This window comes from Eptatretus burgeri, chromosome 11 (genome assembly GCF_056783735.1).
Source record: "Eptatretus burgeri isolate ZD-2024b chromosome 11, Ebu_testis_v1, whole genome shotgun sequence".
Taxonomy (NCBI): domain Eukaryota; kingdom Metazoa; phylum Chordata; class Myxini; order Myxiniformes; family Myxinidae; genus Eptatretus; species Eptatretus burgeri.
Genome location: NC_140971.1, coordinates 22,662,590 through 22,681,026, shown reverse-complemented (window position 1 = coordinate 22,681,026; position 18,437 = coordinate 22,662,590). Strand labels below are relative to the sequence as shown.

Genomic DNA, 18,437 nt, shown 5'->3' with positions numbered 1-18,437 from the left:
CATGGATTAAAATCCTACAGCGCACGCAAGGTCCCTCTGCTCAAGCCAGCGCATGTCCTGGCCTGTCTGAAGTTTGCCAATGACCATCTGGATGATCCAGAGGAGGAATGGGAGAAGGTCATGTGGTCTGACGAGACCAAAATAGAGCTTTTTGGTTTAAACTCCACTCGCCGTGTTTGGAGGAAGAAGGATGAGTACAACCCCAAGAACACCATCCCAACCGTGAAGCATGGAGGTGGAAACATCATTCTTTGGGGATGCTTTTCTGCAAAGGGGACAGGACGACTGCACCGTATTGAGGGGAGGATGGATGGGGCCATGTATCGCGAGATCTTGGCCAACAACCTCCTTCCCTCAACAAGAGCATTGAAGATGGGGCGTGGCTGGGTCTTCCAGCATGACAACGACCCAAAACACACAGCCAGGGCAACTAAGGAGTGGCTCCGTAAGAAGAATCTCAAGGTCCTGGAGTGGCCTAGCCAGTCTCCAGACCTGAACCCAATGGAAAATCTTTGGAGGGAGCTGAAAGTCTGTGTTGCCCAGTGACAGCCCCGAAACCTGAAGGATCTGGAGAAGATCTGTATGGAGGAGTGGGCCAAAATCCCTTCTGTTGAAGATGCGGCGTGGCTGGGTCTTCCAGCATGACAACGACCCGAAACGCACAGCCAGGGCAACTAAGGAGTGGCTCCGTAAGAAGCATCTCAAGGTCCTGGAGTGGCCTAGCCAATCTCCAGACCTGAACCCAAGAGAAAATCTTTGGAGGGAGCTGAAAGTCTGTGTTGCCCAGCGACAACCCCGAAATCTGAAGAATCTGGAGAAGATCTGTATGGAGGATGGGCGAAAATCCCTGCTGCAGTCTGTGCAAACCTGGTTAAGAACTACAGGAAACGTCTGATCTCTGTAATTGCAAACAAAGGTTTCTGTACCAAATATTAAGTTCTGTTTTTCTGATGTATCAAATACTTATTTCATGCAATAAAATGCAAATTAATTATTTAAAAATCATACAATGTGATTTTCAGGATTTTTGTTTTAGATTCCGTCTTTCACAGTTGAAGTGTACCAATGATAAAAATTACAGACCTCTACGTGCGTTGTAAGTGGGGAAACCTGCAAAATCGGCAGTGTATCAAATACTTGTTCTCCCCACACCATGATGTGTTATATATGCACAAAGCTGTGCACATGTTTTTGCTTCATGTATGTACATCGGGTTATTTTAAATATGAAATAGGCAAAGCATAGAAACGAGCGAAACACGGTGGGTTAAATAGGTTCTTCTTTTTATTTTTTTATTTTTTGTATACCTTGGTCGAGGCTCGTATGAGTGCTAACACACAACACACATCAAGGGGGGCATGAGACAGGAGGGGGAGGGAGTGGGAAGAACAAAATAGTCGGGAACATAGACATTTGGAGATCTGTGGAAGGGAGAGGGATGGGACGGGGAACATGGGGAATAGAAGATGGACATTACAGGGACTTTCAGGGAGGAAAGCAGGGAATTTGAAGGAGGTGGGCTTGGGTGGATTATTGGGGGAAGAAAAGATCGAGGATTTGGATGGGGGATGATAAGAGGTGGTGGTGAACAGCTGTTTTGAAGGCCTGGAGGGAAGAATGGGAATGAATAGAGCGAGGGAGTTTATTCCAAAGGTATTAGGAATGAAAGAGTGAAGGTGAGCAGTGATTGGTGATTTTGGCAGTTTTACCAGAAGGGGGTTGTTGGCGGACCTTGAGCGCTCTGCGGAAATGTGGTGGGGACAAATCGCAGAGAGAGAGCGGGGGGGGGGCGAAGCTGGATAGGAGATGGTAGAAGACAGAAAGACCACCGACCAACCTGCGGTGATTGAGTGAGAGGCCCAAAGACTCAGCCTCATTGCGGGATATGCCAATGATCCGAAATGCCTTGGTTTCTACAACGTGAAGCCGAGAAAGGCGGGAGGCAGGAGCACCAGCCCAGAGGGGAGAGCAGTACTCCATCAGGCTGCGGACAAAAGCTTTGTAAGTGGTCAGGAGCTCAGGTGGGCCGAGGAAGGACCTTGCACGACGGAGGATTCCCAGTCGGCGACCGGCTTTGGAGGCGAGGTTTGAAATGTGGCTTTCCCAGAAAAGATAAAGTTGTGGCAGATGGTGAGACCCAGAAGCTTGAAAGAAAGGACTTTTTCCAGAGGATTGTTGAGAAAGTGGATTGGGGGTTTTCTAAACGGTCCTTTCGAAGAGACATAGTGAGAGTGTGAGATTTGTCCGGATTGAATGACATGTTCCACGTGTTGGACCAGTTTGTGATTTTATCCAGATCAGCAGTGAGCGAAGAAGCTGCTGCTTGCCGGTCTGAGGGATGACCGATGGTACGGCAGAGGGTGGAGTCAACAGCAAAGAGATATAGAGGATTATCCAGAGAGTCGGAGAGATCATTGATGAAAACCAGAAAAAGAACAGGGCCCAGAACGCTACCTTGAGGAACTCCAGCCTGGACAGGAAGGGGGGATGAAAGAACTCCATTTAGGGCCACACGTTGACTGCGACAGGCGAGGAAGTCTGCGAGCCATGAGTGGAGATGGCCTTGGATACCATAGGAAGAGAGTTTGGTGAGCAGGGCAGGGTGCCAGACTGTGTCAAAAGCACGTGATGTATCCAGGGATACGGCTCGGATTTCCTGTCTGGCAATGAGGGCTTCCATCCATTGTTGGGAGAGCAGAAGCAGCATATCCAGGGTAGAGTGACCTGGTCTGAAACCAAATTGATGATCAGAAATCAATCCATTGGAGAAGAGGAAGGATTTGATGTCTGAAGCGATGATGGATTCCATAACCTTGCTGATGATTGGGAGAAGGCTGATTGGTCTGTTGTTGCAGGGATCTTTTTTTGCACCTTTTTTGTGCAGGGCAGTGATGTTTGCTGATTTCCAAGCAGATGGCCTTGAGCAAATGAGAGGGTGAATAGAACAGAGAGAGGGTGAGCAAGAGCAGAAGAGCAGGCTTTGAGGACACGTGGGCTGATGCCGTCTGGACCGGTTGCAGAATCTGAGTCGAGGTTTGACAGCAAGCTCTCCACCTTGTCAGGAGAAAAGGACACAGAGTCCAGGGACAGTTGGGTGCGACTGGGTAAGGTGGGTGGAGAAAGTGATGGGTTTTGGACACAAGATTTAGCTGCAAACACCGAGTTTAGGCATTCAGCCTTTTCACGTGCAGTATCAGCAGTGCGGCCATTTCAGGTAAGGGAGGGATGGAGGGGGAACATACACCAGAAACAGATTTGATTAAACGCCACCAGGATTTGGAGGAGGGAGAGAGGTTTGAGAGTTCAGACTTGAGATGAGAAAGATGTTGTTTTCTGGCTCTCCTGAGGGTAGATACACACTTGTTCCGAGCTTTCTGGAAGGAACTGAGATTGCCCTCAGTTGGGTTTGCTTTCCATGAGGCAAAGGCAAGTTGTTTCAGGACAACTGCCTCACCACAAGCTTCACTGAACCAAGGGCGGGAGGAAGGGTCGGACAACTGAAGACGAGAGGGGATAAATCTGTGCATGAGGGAGAGCAAGTTTCTTTGAAAGAATTCCCAGGATGAGTTGATGTTGGAGAAAGTAGAGATAGGAGACCAGTCTATAAGTTTGAGGGCTGCTTGGAGACCCTTCTTCTTCTTCATATTGTTTCTGGTATCAGCTTGAGCATGCATGAAAGCAAACAATTTTATCTTCAGTTTGTTATCCTCGTTGTCTTTATTGGTTTCTAGTCTACAAAATATATCAGTAAATGAAAATTGCTTAATTTCCTTTATTTTGCCAAATAGACAAAAACACAGTGTTTTAGGGTTTCTTCTTCTTCATTTTAGTTCCATTATCGGCTCGAGTGTGCATTACACGCAAACTATTTTTTATCTCCTGAACATTCATTGGGACCAGAAGTGGACATGTATTGCAAAGCAATTCTCGCTCTTGTTTCTTTTGGTTTATTAGAGTGATTCATTTTTTTATTCCAAACCTTCATACTGTGATTGATGTCTGCTGATGTTGACAGGATATTATGCAAGATGATTTAAATGACTTAATAACAAAAACCACCTTGACAAGTGGCCAGAGTTTGTTGAAAGACCCGAGACCAAGTGTCAAGTCGAAAAATATTTTTTTTAAGATGAATAAAATCAGGGGAAGGAAAGGATGTTCAACGTATATAGGGTTGGGGGTGGGGGGAGGGGTGTGTCCTCAAAATTCATATTTTTCTTGCAATTATATTCTGTAAATGGTTCTTCGGATTTCCATGTTTGTGGTCAAGGGTGGGGGGGGGGGGCGTGGTTGCTCTGTAATATTGCATTGATAAATTGACATGCAATATTTCGGTGAATAGCATGTGTGAAGATGAGAAATATATTGACTTTGTCAGATTAGGAAATAATGGTGAGGACATGTTGGATGAATTAAACATTTAATGTAGTATTCAATTGTACCCCCTTTCCCAACAACTGTCTCTGCCAACGCAGAGGAGATGCATGCTGAGCTGTGCTATGCTGAATGCCTGCTGCAGAGAGCTGCCCTTGCTTTCATCCAGGTGAGAGGTTCAGGGTGGGTCGAATTGATGTGGGGAAACGGGGGCATGGTGGTTTTGGTGAATAAACAATAACAAGACACAATGATTCAGCAATTAAAAGAGTGCACCATTTCTGAACGATCCTGCCACTATAAAAATGTTCTTGGGCCTCGAATTTTAATGTATTGTTCCACCAAAGAGATTTTTCATGAATCTTATTTTGGAGGTTTATGCTGGCTCTAGCGCATGTTAATCAGATTTTGGTCTATCCTCTGCCACCATTGAGGTCATTTTTCCAAAGTATTTTGGCCGTAGCATGTCTTAGCTTGACCGTCAATTTTGTGGCATAAACAGTGAATGGGAGTGTAACACAGTTTACCGTCTCCGTCGTTTAATTCAACAAAGTGTGCCATTGTCTTTATGATGGAGAGAATCCAACCAAATTATGTATTCGGTTGTGAGAATGATTAATGGTTTACTGCAAAAACTGGCATCCTTCTTACATTACGAAATCTTCATTCAAGTCTCTATTCCATAATATGAAGCCATTAATCTTGAAAATTCTGTCAGCAGTATTACATTCCCACTGATTACCCCACACACGTGAAACGAAGAGCAGGGTTAAGCAATTGGTTCACTTGTCTGTCTAAAAATGTCAGTTTGTAATGAATGAATAACTTAATTTCAATAAAATGTTATATTTTGAACATGAATCGGAAAAAGAACCTGTAGTTTAGCAGAACTTGGCTCTGAATTTGTCCCGATTGCACACGTGCAGAGAGGAGTGAGATAATTATTTTACTCTCTGCCTGTCTAGCAGTCAAACAAAATTGGAAATCATTCCAAACAGGAAACTTACTGTTTTTAAAGACGTCATGAAGGCCACAAACAATAAGGTCGAATAACTAATGTAAAGTTTTAAATAAGGTGGTGTAAAAGATGCTGCACCAATGGCGGTAAACTTCTGGAATTTTTTTTCTACAACCCTTAAAATCTCCATTTTATTTCAATTGAATAATTACATGCTTGAACGCTGTAGAACACAAATTGCCTTTTTTCTACTCTCAAAACCCTTCCGTGTAGCAGTACTTGGACAAACTAGAATGGCACTCAGGAGAGCGCAAAGTCTCACCTCATGCACTTATTCTGAACAAAAATACCATTGCTAACTGAACACGCTACTATTATGACCCACCGCTAATATGGACCATATACACATATCATTCATGCACCCTATTATGTCACATATTGCCATTATCTGCAGCATTATTAATTATTGATTAATTAATTATTAGGATATTTAACAAACACTTTTGTGCAGATTAAGGCTAAATTGCATCAATGAAGGTGAATGTGAAAAAAAATTAAAACTATATTCCCCATGACAAGTCGATCATAGATATGAAGTTTTACATTGATCTGTTAGGCGGTTCTAGAGAAGTTTTATTTACGTTTTTTATTTTCAAATTAATATGGCCACCAGATGATGTCACCGATGACCTCATAAATAATTGTGCACCGCTACTTCCCAATTCCATATCCAGGCGATGCATGATGCCATCGCCGGGCGCCAAAAGAAGGGAGTACTCAGTTTTTCTCCGTTTGTTTGTTTTCTTGTTTGTTTGTTATCTTGTTTGTTTGTTATCTTGTTTGTTTGTTTTCTTGTTTGTTTGTTTGTTTGTTTCTCTGGGTGATATGTCGGCCATCCTTTGAGCGAGCAAGTTGAAATTTGGGGACAAAAGTGAAGATGTGCTTTGGCAAAAACATATCTTTATTTTTTGATTAATCAATTCATTTATTGATTGTATAATTATTATCTATTTATTAATTCTTTATTTATTTTCTTTCTCATCTGGGCATTATCTCAGGCATCTTTTGAGTAAAGGCCCTGTCACACCTTGACGATTTAGCCAGCGTATGCCGACGTATGAAAAATTTGTCTAAAACGCTGGCACACGTCAAATACGTTATGGGTAAGTTTTGTATACGTTAAGAGCACGCTGTCATACGTCGTAGTACGCTGGCATATGTCGTAGTACACCGAGCTCGTCGACAAATTTTAACATGCTTGAAATTTTTCGACGTATGCCAGCGTATGACTCACACATTCTGCATACGCTGGCCGTAAGTTGTAGGCACGTCACGCAATCGTTGACACACGTCGACATGTTACTTGTAAGTAATGGTAATGTTTAGCGGCAGTGTTCCAGACTCCCTGTTTTTTTTTTTTTCTTTTTTCCTTTTCTTTTTTCTTTTTTCCTTTTTTTTTCTTCAGCATGACGGTGATGTTGACACTTCGATTTCTAGTGCGGTTATAATATAATATAATTAATAGGCTGCCGCTCAACAATTTAAATCATCACCGCACTAGAAATCGAAGTGTCAACATCACCGTCATGCCGAAGAAAAAAAAAAAAACAGGGAGTCTGGAACACTGACGCTAAACATTACCTCGACTTATGAGTAACTTACAAGTAACGTGTGTCAACGATCGCGTAACATGCCTACAACTTATGGCCAGCGTATGCGGAACGTGTGTCATATGCTGGCATACGTCGAAAAATTTTCAACATGCTGAAAATTTGTCGATGTACTGGGCGTACTACGACGTATGCCAGCGTGCTTCAGCGTGCTCTTAACGTATACAAAACTTACCCATAATGTATTCGACGTGTGCCAGCATATTCGGCAAATTTTTCATACGTCGGCATACGCTGGCTAAAACGTCAAGGTGTGACAGCGGCTTGACACTTCGATGTCTCGTGCGGTTATGATTTGAATCATCGAGCCGCAGCCTTTTAATAGGCTACGCCACGTGATCGTCGGCGAAACGCTGCCGCACGCTATGCATAAGTTAGACTATCGTTGGGCATAGGTTGTGAACGCCGACAACACTCTCAGCATTCGTTGATATAAGTTATCTATATGTTATTGAAACGTTCTGTGTATGTTACTAATACGTTATGCATACGTCCAACTCGTTATGAATACGTCCAAAACTGGAAAAAACATCAATAGTTCAGCGTATGCCAGCGTTTTACATACATTTGATACCTTGCCATACGCTGTGTAAAACGTCAAGGTGACAGGGCCTTGAGGAAGCTGATATTTGGACATGACATTGAACAAGTGATTTGGCTATAAATGGTATTTTTGATTTAATGATATATCAATTAATTGATGAATTATTCGCTTTTCAATGAGTTACTGAATTTTCAAAAAGTTACAGATTCGGATGAAACAGTGGTAGTTTCGGTATGCTATTCGACAATTGATTGAGAAATCAATTATTTTACGATCAATATTTATTTTAATTACACAATTGATCAATTAATCAATCAATTATTTCACACCACTCCACCCCAAATCTGTCTCCATATGCTGCATGGTGAATATTTGTTAAACATTCACCTCAGAAGTACATTTGTACACACAAGCTAAGTACCATTTGTACATATTTACCTCAGAAGTACATTTGTAAACATAAACTAAGTATCATTTGTACATATTCACCTCAGAAGTACATTTGTAAACATAAACTAAGTACCATTTGTACATATTTACCTCAAAAGTACATTTGTACATAAACTAAGTATCATTTGTACACATTTACCTCAGAAGTAAATTTGTACATAAACTAAATATATTTGTACACATAAACTAAGTATCATTTGTACACATTCACCTCAGAAGTACATTTGTACATTAACTAAGTACATTTGTACATATTTACCTCAGAATTACATTTGTACGTAAACCAAGTATTATTTGTATACATTTACCTCAGAAGTACATTTGTACACATAAACTAAGTACATTTGTATGTAAACCAAGTATCATTTGTACATATTTACCTCAGAAGTACATTTGTACATAAACTAAGTACATTTGTACACATAAACTAAGTATATTTTTACATAAACTAAGTATCATTTGTATACATTTACCTCGGAAGTACATTTGTACAGAAACTAAGTACATTTGTACATAAACTAAGTACATTTTACACCTAAACTTAGTACATTTGTACATAAACTAAGTACATTTTACACATAAACTAAGTACTTTTGTACATATTCACCTCAGAAATACATTTGTACATATTCACCTCAAAAGTGCTCCGCTCCATCCCAATTCTGTCTCCATGTGCTGTTCGGCGGCATCGCCTGCGACCGAAGGTGCCCCAGCAATGTCACGCACTGGAGGATTTGTTATTTATTTATTTTTCATGGGGGTGGTGTACTTTGAATGTACCTCTACTTGTTCTCCACTCACTTCTGGTCGTAGATCCGACATTTGAAATTTCAGATATTTTGGACAAGGATTTTGATTCTACCAATTATGGCTGGAATACCACTTCGCCGATGATGTCATCGTTATCCCCTTATATACCCCATGGGGAATATATGACACATGCCAAGTTTCAATTTTTTTCGTTGAGCGGTTTCAGAGATAAAGATGTCCAATTTTTTTTTTCCTTAAGTCCAATATGGCTGCCAAACAATGCGACCTGTAACGTCAGAGTTATCAATAAAATATAAAATTATTTTACATCATCTCGACCAATCAAATTTGCTGCTCGCAGACCCCGCCCATGTCCTTGTTTCTCAAGACTGTGCAGAGTAAGGTGTTCGATGAACTCGAGTTCTACGTAACATTATGTGTTGAGTAATAGAATGTGGAGAATGCTGTGACTAATGGAAATGATATTGCCAGGCCACAGCAGGTGGAGTTGTCAAGAAAACATTCAAAACGTTAGCAAGGGGATCAAAAGTGTCACTGATGCTGTGAATTATTACATCATTACCATTATTTGATTGACATTCGTTCATGTTCTCGAAATATACAATGATGTCTCGCTGCTTAAAAGCACGTTCACGTTGACGCAGGTAATACAAATTATTTCTTTGTTCAGTGCGTATTAAGCAGTCACTTGTTTATTTTTGTTGTTTGCTCAACATTGATTTCTTTGTTATGTTATAACACATATGTTGTTATGACTGATTGTCATCGTTCGTCTCACCCACATTTCCCTCCACAAACAATACCTGTCACATTTCCAATGGTTTGTTTTTCTTTCACCAGGATGAAAATCTCATCAGCTTCATTAAAGGTGGAATGAAGATAAGAAGCAGCTACCAGATCTACAAGTATGTGATCTGTAATTGAGGACTATCTCCTTATTACATATGCAAACATCACCATGAAGGATTATCTACTTATTACGTATGTTTTGGCTTGCCTGTCCAAGCTTTGAATCCTGGAAAAGAATGAAAATTGTGTGAAAAGACTCATCTTTGTTCTGTTATTTATTTATTTATTTATTGTTATTTTGCCTCACGACAGATTTACTCCAGTGTGTGTATATTTCTTTGTCCAACTAAATACGTATCATTTTAAAAAATCTGTTGGGCATGGCATGATGCACATGCATGTTCTGCCAAGAATGAAGACTGAATGGAAGAGAGGCATGATAAAACTGGCAATGTGAAACAGTACAATGATATCCTTTGATAGACCCTATTACACAATCCTATTTGCTCCGTTCTATGTTAAATAGGAATGGGAAACCTCCGGCCCGAGACGTGCTTTGATCTGGCCTACGTAGTGATATTTTGTTCAATACTTTATGTAGCTATTATCACTGAACTCATAAACAACTTCAGCATATGAACATGTTTTCTCCCCCAACATGGACACTCTCATAAAAAGAAAGCAGTCTCAGAAGTCACATTAGGTAAGTTACTTTAAAATTGTAATTAGTAATGTTACGGTCGTCGGTCCGTTCCAGTTGCCCACGACAAGTCTGGCGAATTGGATTTTCAACCCCCCCTCGCCCCCCCCCGCCGGATACTCGCATCCAAAGGCACGTTACCACACAGGTTATAATCCCCAAATCGGGCGAGTGTCGTGCCGATATGCGATCATGTGACTGATCTGATCTGGGCCGAGCGAGCCTGAGTCACGTGACACAATCTTGTCTAGCGACGTGAATTGCAGCCAATCGTCCTAAATGGGACCTTTTTTTTTCTTTCTTTTTTTTGTATTCATAGTCGAGGCTCCTAGAAGAGCTAGTATTAGTACACTGAATGGATTAGGACACAAAAGGACAAAAGGAACAGTTGAATGAGGGGGGAGGGGGACACCAACAGCAGAGTTGAAGGCCAAGATAGAGACAGATTTGGACAAAAATGGGAGTGGGGAAGAATGAGAGGCAAGAGTGGGTGCATGGAGTGGACAAGATGGATAAAGAAGGAAACTCTCAGATGGAAAAACTGGAAATTTTGAAGGAGGAGGGATTGTGGTGAGGCTGGGGGTTAACGATCGTAGAAAAGATCATGGTTTTGGATTGGGAACGATCTAAGATTCTGGCGAACAGCTGTCATGAAAACCTGGAGGGAAGAATGAGATTGAAAAGTATGTGGAAGTTGGTTCCACAGATGGGAAAGAAGAGAAACAAATGAGTGGAGGTGAGCAGTGATCCTGGATTTAGGTAGTTTCACCAGAAGGGGGTAGGCTTGGTGTTGGCTTAATGGTTAAGGTGTCTGACATAAGATCTTAGGGTCTTGAGTTTGAGCCCCTGTCATGCCATGAAATAACACCAGGTGGGTTGACTCAGCCTGTCATCCTTCCGAAATCGGCAAAATGAACACCAGCTTATGGGAAACGGGGGGCGCTGCATCAGCGGCACAGCCATACTTCCAACATTGATGCAACCAGCAACCATAGAATGTATGCAAAATAATGATAAAACCCAGAGGTGGTTGATGGTGGGCCATGTGTGCCCTTTGGGGGGGGGGGGGCAAAGCATGAAAAGAACAGAGGGTGCAAGACCAGAAAGGAGATGGTAGAAGAACGAGAGACCACTGACCTGTCTGTGATGACGAAGTGATAGACCCATAGACTCGGCTTCATCCCGGGAGATTCCAATAATCTCAAAGGCCTTGGTGTCAAGCTGAGCAAGATGTGACGCAGGGGAGCCAGCCCAAAGGGGAGAGCAGCACTCCATCAAGCTGCAGATGAAGGCCTTGTAGGTGTATTGGAGTTCAAGGGTACCAAGGAAGGAATTTGTACAACCGAGGATACCATCTCTGCCCAAGATGTGATTTGCCCAAGAAAGACCATGGCTGATAGTGAGACCCAGGACTTTGAATGACTGTACTTCCTCAAGAGGATTGTTGAGAAGGTACATTGGGGGGGCGGGAGTTGCCAGATGGTCCTTTCGGAGAGGGATAGTGAGAGTGTGAGATTTGTCAGGATTGAAAGACATACTGCAAGTTTTGGACAAGCTTGTGATTTTTTTTCAAGGTCTAAAGGGAGGAAAGAGGCTGAAGCCTGTCTCTCTGAAGGATGAGGGAGGTCACAGTCGAGGGAGGAGTCATCACAAAATAGATAAAGGGGATTTTCCACAGAGTCTGAGAGATCATTGATGAAGATCAGGAATAGGACTGGGCCCAGAACACTGCCTTGTGTCAATCCAGCCGTGACAGGGAGAGTAGATGAAAGGATTCTCTTGAGAGCCATACTAGAGGAAGTCAGTAAGACATGTGTGGAGTTGGCCTTGGATCTTTCTGAGATCGGCAGGACCTTTTCTTTTTGGCAGGACCTTATAAGAGAACTTGTATTATATGTATTCCATTTGTCACAGGATTGTTATTGTTATAGGCAGAGAGTTTGGAGAATAAGGCAGGATGCAAAAAAAAAACATTTGTAAATATAGCCAAAAAAAAAAACAAAGGACCACTTGTAAGAAAAACCAGCAAATGAATCTCCCACGACAATGAGAATCCATTCAAGACCAAGTCAAATTTCATTACAAATGGCATGGGGAGGGGACAGAACGAAGCAATCAACAGTCAATAATGATGGACATTACCCCTTACCCACTAACTGAGATACGCGCTCACAGTACCTAGAAATGAATGGGGCGCCTTTATTATCTCATGTCTTATCTGGGCCCATGTTCATACCACAAGAGAAAGACATTAAAGCTTGATAAGACAGGAAGAGAGATGAGCCACACCCGGCAAAGTCGCTCTACTTGAGTTCCTTGTGAAAGTCTCAGAGTTGGGGCGATAGGGGGGAGGGATGTGACTCTCTGGATTGGGCGTGGTGTTGGCTGAGTGGAGTGTGGCATCAGCTGGATGGGGGTGCGGATTCCGCTGCATGATCTTGCAATCCCGATAACCTGCTGGTATCACTTCTGGCAAGTTCTCTGGCGAGGGTAATAGGACGTGTTTGTGCCGATTGCTCTCTACTCTCACCACTTGGTGCATCTTTAACAGAGCTCGTAGGAAGCCTGGTGTTGGCTTAGTGGTTAGGGTGGCTGGCTTGAGATCTTAGGGTCCTCAGTATGAGCCCCGTTTTCTGCTGAATGAACACCAGGTGGGGTTGACTCAGCCTGTCATCCTTCCGAGGTTAGCGAATGAGTACCAGTGTACTGGTTTAGGGGCACAGCATCAGTGGCATTGTCGCGTCCCAACAACATGACAGCTACCCAGCAGCTGAGCTGCCATAAGCAAGAAGAATAAAAGCTCATAGAAATAATTTAAAATCTCTCTGCACACAACATGTAAATTCACTTCCAACTTTTATTCTATTCCCTCCAGTCGATAGTAGACTTGTCCAGCATTTGCTATGCTGAATGACATCACGGCATTCTGGTGGGCGGTGCTTCAAGCCCAACTGTCATGGTGTTCTCTCCATTTATTCCGTTTATCACAGGATTGTTATTGTTATTGTTATTTGGTCACCCCCCCCCTTCCTAATATATGTTATTTCATCCCACCATCTGCATCCTTTATGGGAATGTCCACTTGTACCCAATATAACAGCCATAATATACATTTTTTGCTGTATTTAACACAAAAAAATGTGCTGATATGTGCCAGCACCCATTTCCTATGTTGTCTGTCTGAACTTTTGCAGATCCTGCCAAAATATTCTTCAGCAAAGCTCGGTTCCACAAGGAAAACATTTCTTGCACTTCCAAGGAGGAGTCTCTTTGGGAATTGGTGCTTTTAATCTGGTACACAACTCTTTGCTCCAACACAATGTGATGCTCCAACCTGCAGCAAGCGACCAGACTCAGTGGTGTAATGGTTAGAGTGTCCGCTCTGAGTCTGGGAGGTCGGTGGTTTGAACCCTGGCCAAGTCATACCAAAGACTTTAAAAATGGTGTGTGATGCTTCCTTGCATGATGCTTGGCATTTAAAGGACCCATGTAATTCAAAAGTTTCTGGTTATTTATATATTAACTTGACCTTCCTAGTGAAGAAATCACCTATGTTTCTTTTTTAAAATCAACAATGGGATAATTAGACCAATATTTTGAACATTTGTAGTGTTTTTCACAACTTGCTATGCCCCGCCCCTCAAAAAAGTGGAGTTCAGCGAACCGCAGGTCACGTGACCGTTGAGGTCATCTCCAGAACGCGACTCGCACAGAGTCGATTGATGAGACGTCGCGCGCCGTATAAAGTACGTACAAATGCATTGTGCACATGTGTTTGCTATCTCACTGATCGTCTTAATTCCTGTGATTGTTTCGCAAAAGTTTTTAACAGTTTTAGCCTTACTTTCGAAAATGCCTGCAAGATGTATCGTCGCAGGATGCAGCAATACAACCAGAGACGGTGTAAGCCTTCATGTATTCCCGAAAGATGAGAATCTTCGGAGAATATGGACATCTAAAGTGAAGCTGACGAGGGGAAACTGGAAAGGCCCCAGCGACACGAGCGTCATTTGCAGCACCCACTTCGAAGACAGTGACTTTGATCACGGGCTCTATTCACTGTTAAGTTTGAAGAAGTTGAGGAGGCTGAAACCTGATGCAGTGCCTATCATCAAAAGCAATGTCGTCCGATAAATCCGTCGTCCGTCCGACTCGTCTGATAAATCTGACGTGCTGTATCTTTCTTTTATTATTCTCTTTTCTTCATTGTTTTCTACTGGCGCTACATGACGACAGTAGGAATAAAATGAATAAAAATGCAACAGAACGTCAGATTTATCGGACGACTCCAGACAATTGTGTCGCAAGGTGTGTTCTGCACACAAGTTTTCATCGTATCCGGACAGCGAGATTGCTTCGTTTTATGCGCAGAGAGACATGGCCGATGACATGGGCTGGCCTTGCTTGTGATTCATTCGCCGTGGAGCAACATGCCCACTGCGCTGGTCACGTCACCTCACTAAAATATTTCTGGTATCGAGCAGTATGCAAGTCGAATTTACATTATTGGATTACGAATAGGATTTAGTCTAACCAGTTGTTATTGCCAAGTCTTCCTTCGATGTCCTCCCGATCATCATGAACGCCGGGAATTTCATCGCCAGTTTCCTCTGCTTGTCCTGCTTCGGGCTCGAACGGGTAAGGCTGTACTTCATTTCCAGCTGCCTGAACTTCACCTCCCGCGACTACGTTATCCGACAATTCTCCATCTGATTCAAACCAAAATCCTTCATTTCTCTCACACTCACTATCGCTTCCAGACAAATCAAAGTCCATGTCATCCATTATTCAAAACCAAATGTTTGATTTTTTTTTTAAAGCAGAAATTAACGAAGCGTTTGAGTCGATCAATCGAATGTGGAAACACACAGAAAGCCAATATAATCACGTAGACCACCAACCCGAGTAATTTGTGTGCAGCCTTTGTTGTTCTGGAGATGACGCCATGTGGGTTACGAGTCGTTCAGTAGATTCCTGAAGAATTTTTAGGGGCATTCCCGAAGAAGTTTTTTTTTCTTAATTTTACATTTTACAGAACGAGTATTGTGAAAAAACATTGTCAGATCAGAAATCACGATGAAAAACTCCTCTAGGACATATATGCATGCAATTTCAGTACTTTTGAGTGTCATGGGACCTTTAAAAGCATAGAGCATGGACAAACATCCATGAGTTGGTAATACTAATGCAGGCTTTGATGGGCTGAATGGCCACCTCCTGCATTGAAGTTCCTTGTAAGAGAACTTGTATTATATTTTTATTAACATAACCCTTCATGCCACAAGCATCTTTCATTTTCCTCCAACTGCCCTCCCTCCTCTTTACAGATGCTGTCTATGCTACCATCTCGTGTTCTTCGACTCCTTGAATTTGTTGGCTTCTCTGGGAACAAGGTGAGGGGGAAAGGGGAAAAAATTCTCCACTATAGTTTGGGGTAGGCCTTGTTGAAGAGGGAAGGGTAATAAAACCCGACTGACATTTCGTAGCTAATCGTTGTCACAATTAGGAGATCTTGAGACAATTAAGTAGTCACTCAAGCTGTTTTCATGGACAAAGTGTTTTCTGCTGAACAACAACAGTGACCGCTCATCCATCAATTCTATGCCTCCCAGGTATTTGGAATTTAATGGAGATGCGTACAGTATTTGAAATTAAGAAATACTGTTTGCATTGTTATACATGGACAAAATTTAAGAAAATTCTGGGAAATTGAAGTTTTATTTCATGTGGTCACCTCCTCCTCTCTGTGGTTATTTTGAGTCAAATTGAATGATGTAAAATTCACATTTATGAAAGGCACAGTTATAAAATCAAGCTATTTTTATTTTACTGTTTCCATCTTCTGGATTGCTGTCATACTGGTACGATCAAGCTGCCCCTATCTACCAGTCGTGTTACACAGCATTCTGTAGTTTTACCTGCTAATCGAGTGTGAAGAATGACCTGATTGAGCTTAATAACTGACAATAACCAGTGGTGTTGTCAGATTTTTGAGTCTATCTGTGCTGATTGAAGTGCAAATACAATTTGCAATTTTGAACTCGTATCGTTCCCAAGTGTACCCATTTTGATTGTGCTCATCATACTAAAATACGCAATTTGGTGTCTCTGTCTGTCTGTCTGTCTGTCTTTCTTTTTGACCGTGATACATTCGGTCATTATTTATCCAGTCTCAACCAAACTTGACTGGAGGACGAAGGGTCACATGATAGAGGTTGTGACGACTTCATTTCCCACCCTCCCCAAAGGGGTTCTTGGGTGAAATCCGTGTTAAGGTGTATAGATAGCTATCATTGAGTTTTTCCAAGGCTGCTTCTAAGGCCTTAGTTATTTTCTAACTTGGTTTACGGATCCGCCGACGGTATATTTGCCGAAATGAAATATAAATATAAAACACATTTTTAGCCTTTTATATTTATACATTTTCCGCCGAAGGTGCAAAAGTTTCAAAACCCGAAATGTAAATGTCGGCATTTATTTTCAAAATATAATTTCGTGCGCACGCACCAAAATGCCGAGTCATCTTTAACCGAGCTGCGCAGTCGTCTACGGTCATGGCGTCTGAGCAGTGGCCAGCGTGGTTCAGATTGACTGTTGTTTCTGGGGCAAAAGTGATTTTTTTTATTTTTATTTTTTGTATACCTTGTCGAGGCTCATGTGAGAGCTCACACACAACACACATCATGGGGGACATGAGACAAGAGGGGAGGGAGTGGGAAGGACAAAACAGTGGGGAACAGAGACATTCGGAGAGGGATGGAACGGGGAACATGGGGAATAGAAGATGGACATTACAGGGACTTTCAGGAAGGAAAGCAGGGAATTTGGAGGTCGGCTTGGGTGGATTATCGGGGGTAGAAAAGATCGAGGATTTGGATGGGGATGATAAGAGGTGGTGGTGAACAGCTGTTTTGAAGGCCTGGAGGGAAGAATGGGAATGAATAGAGTGAGGGAGTTTATTCTAAAGGCGGGAAAAAAGAAGAATGAAAGAGTGAAGGTGAGCAGTGATTCGTGATTTTGGTAGTTTTACCAGAAGGGGGTTGTTGGTGCACCTTGAGCGCCCTGCGGAAATGTGGTGGGGACAAATCGCAGAGAGAGCTGGGGGGCGAGGCTCGAGAGGAGACAGAGAAAGGCAGAGAACTCGAGAGACAGAGACTCGAGAGGCAGAGAAAGGTGTGGAGTGAATTACTTCTTCATCACCACCTGCTTACATGAAGTTACCCAAGTACACCTCAAAATGTTTGATTCCTATGTGTCAATATCAGGCAGGGTGTTTGTGAGAAAGGGGAGTTGAATTTTATTTGCCTGGTTTAACGGTTTGTTCGTGCATTTATTTATTTATTTATTTATTTATTTATTTAAATAAAAGTATATTATTTGCTTGCTTTAACGTTTTTCACTCTATTCCCTTTTTGTTCAATTCGTTGAAGAGAGGGAAGGGAACAGGGTGCTTTGTGAATTAATCGCTTTCTAATAACTCTACAAGAATCCTTACACTTTGTACTGCCACTTGTGCAAGTTGGAAACGAAATGTCCCTTGCATGTGCAATGTCCCCAAATGTAGAATGAATTAGAGAGTTCATGGAACACCTTACCCCCATGCTGTCTTGAGAAACAAGGACATGAGGAGTCTACGAGCGGCAAATACGATTGGTCGTGATGACGTAACATGCTGTAATATTTTGTCCAAGTACTGCGAAACAGTAGGGTTTTGAAAGTGTCAAAAAGGCAGTTCTACAGTGTTGAAGTGTATAATTAAATTGAAATAAAATAAGGATTTCAAAGTTTGTAGAAATTTTTTTTGGAAGTTTACCGACGTTGATGCAGTCATTGTTTTATCCACCACCTTGTTTAACACATGACATTAGTTCTTCATGCCTGTTGGTTGTGTCCTTTATGACGTCCTTAAAAACAGTAAATTTCCTGTTTGGAATGATTTTCGATTTTGTTTGACTGCCAGATGGGCAGATAGACTAAAAAAATTATCTCACTCCTCTCTGCGCATGCACGGGACAAATTCAGAGCCAAAGTACTGCGAAACTACAGGTTCGTTTTCTGATTCATGTTCAGATTTGTGTTCAAAGTATTACATTCATTTGAAATCAATGTGTTCCTCAATCATAAACTGACGTTTGTAGAAAGACAGACAGACAGACAGAAGTAAACCAATTTATTAACCCT

At 42.1% G+C, this 18,437-nt stretch overlaps 1 protein-coding gene across 6 annotated transcripts in view; it reads left to right on the top strand.

The window, feature by feature from the left end:
• Nucleotides 1-18,437, top strand: part of LOC147016661 (tetratricopeptide repeat protein 39B-like) — a 141,362-nt gene that overhangs the window by 73,005 nt on the left and 49,920 nt on the right. For all 6 annotated transcript variants that reach the window (XR_015049148.1, XR_015049147.1, XR_015049145.1 and 3 more), the window contains exons 6-9: nucleotides 4,476-4,543; nucleotides 9,608-9,672; nucleotides 13,451-13,550; nucleotides 15,584-15,649. Coding sequence is in view for 2 of the 6 variants with exons in the window: in XM_085845544.1 (XP_085701670.1) it covers nucleotides 4,476-4,543; nucleotides 9,608-9,672; nucleotides 13,451-13,550; nucleotides 15,584-15,649 (299 nt within the window). In the remaining 4 variants the exon portion in view is untranslated. The remainder of the gene's footprint in view (nucleotides 1-4,475; nucleotides 4,544-9,607; nucleotides 9,673-13,450; nucleotides 13,551-15,583; nucleotides 15,650-18,437) is intronic.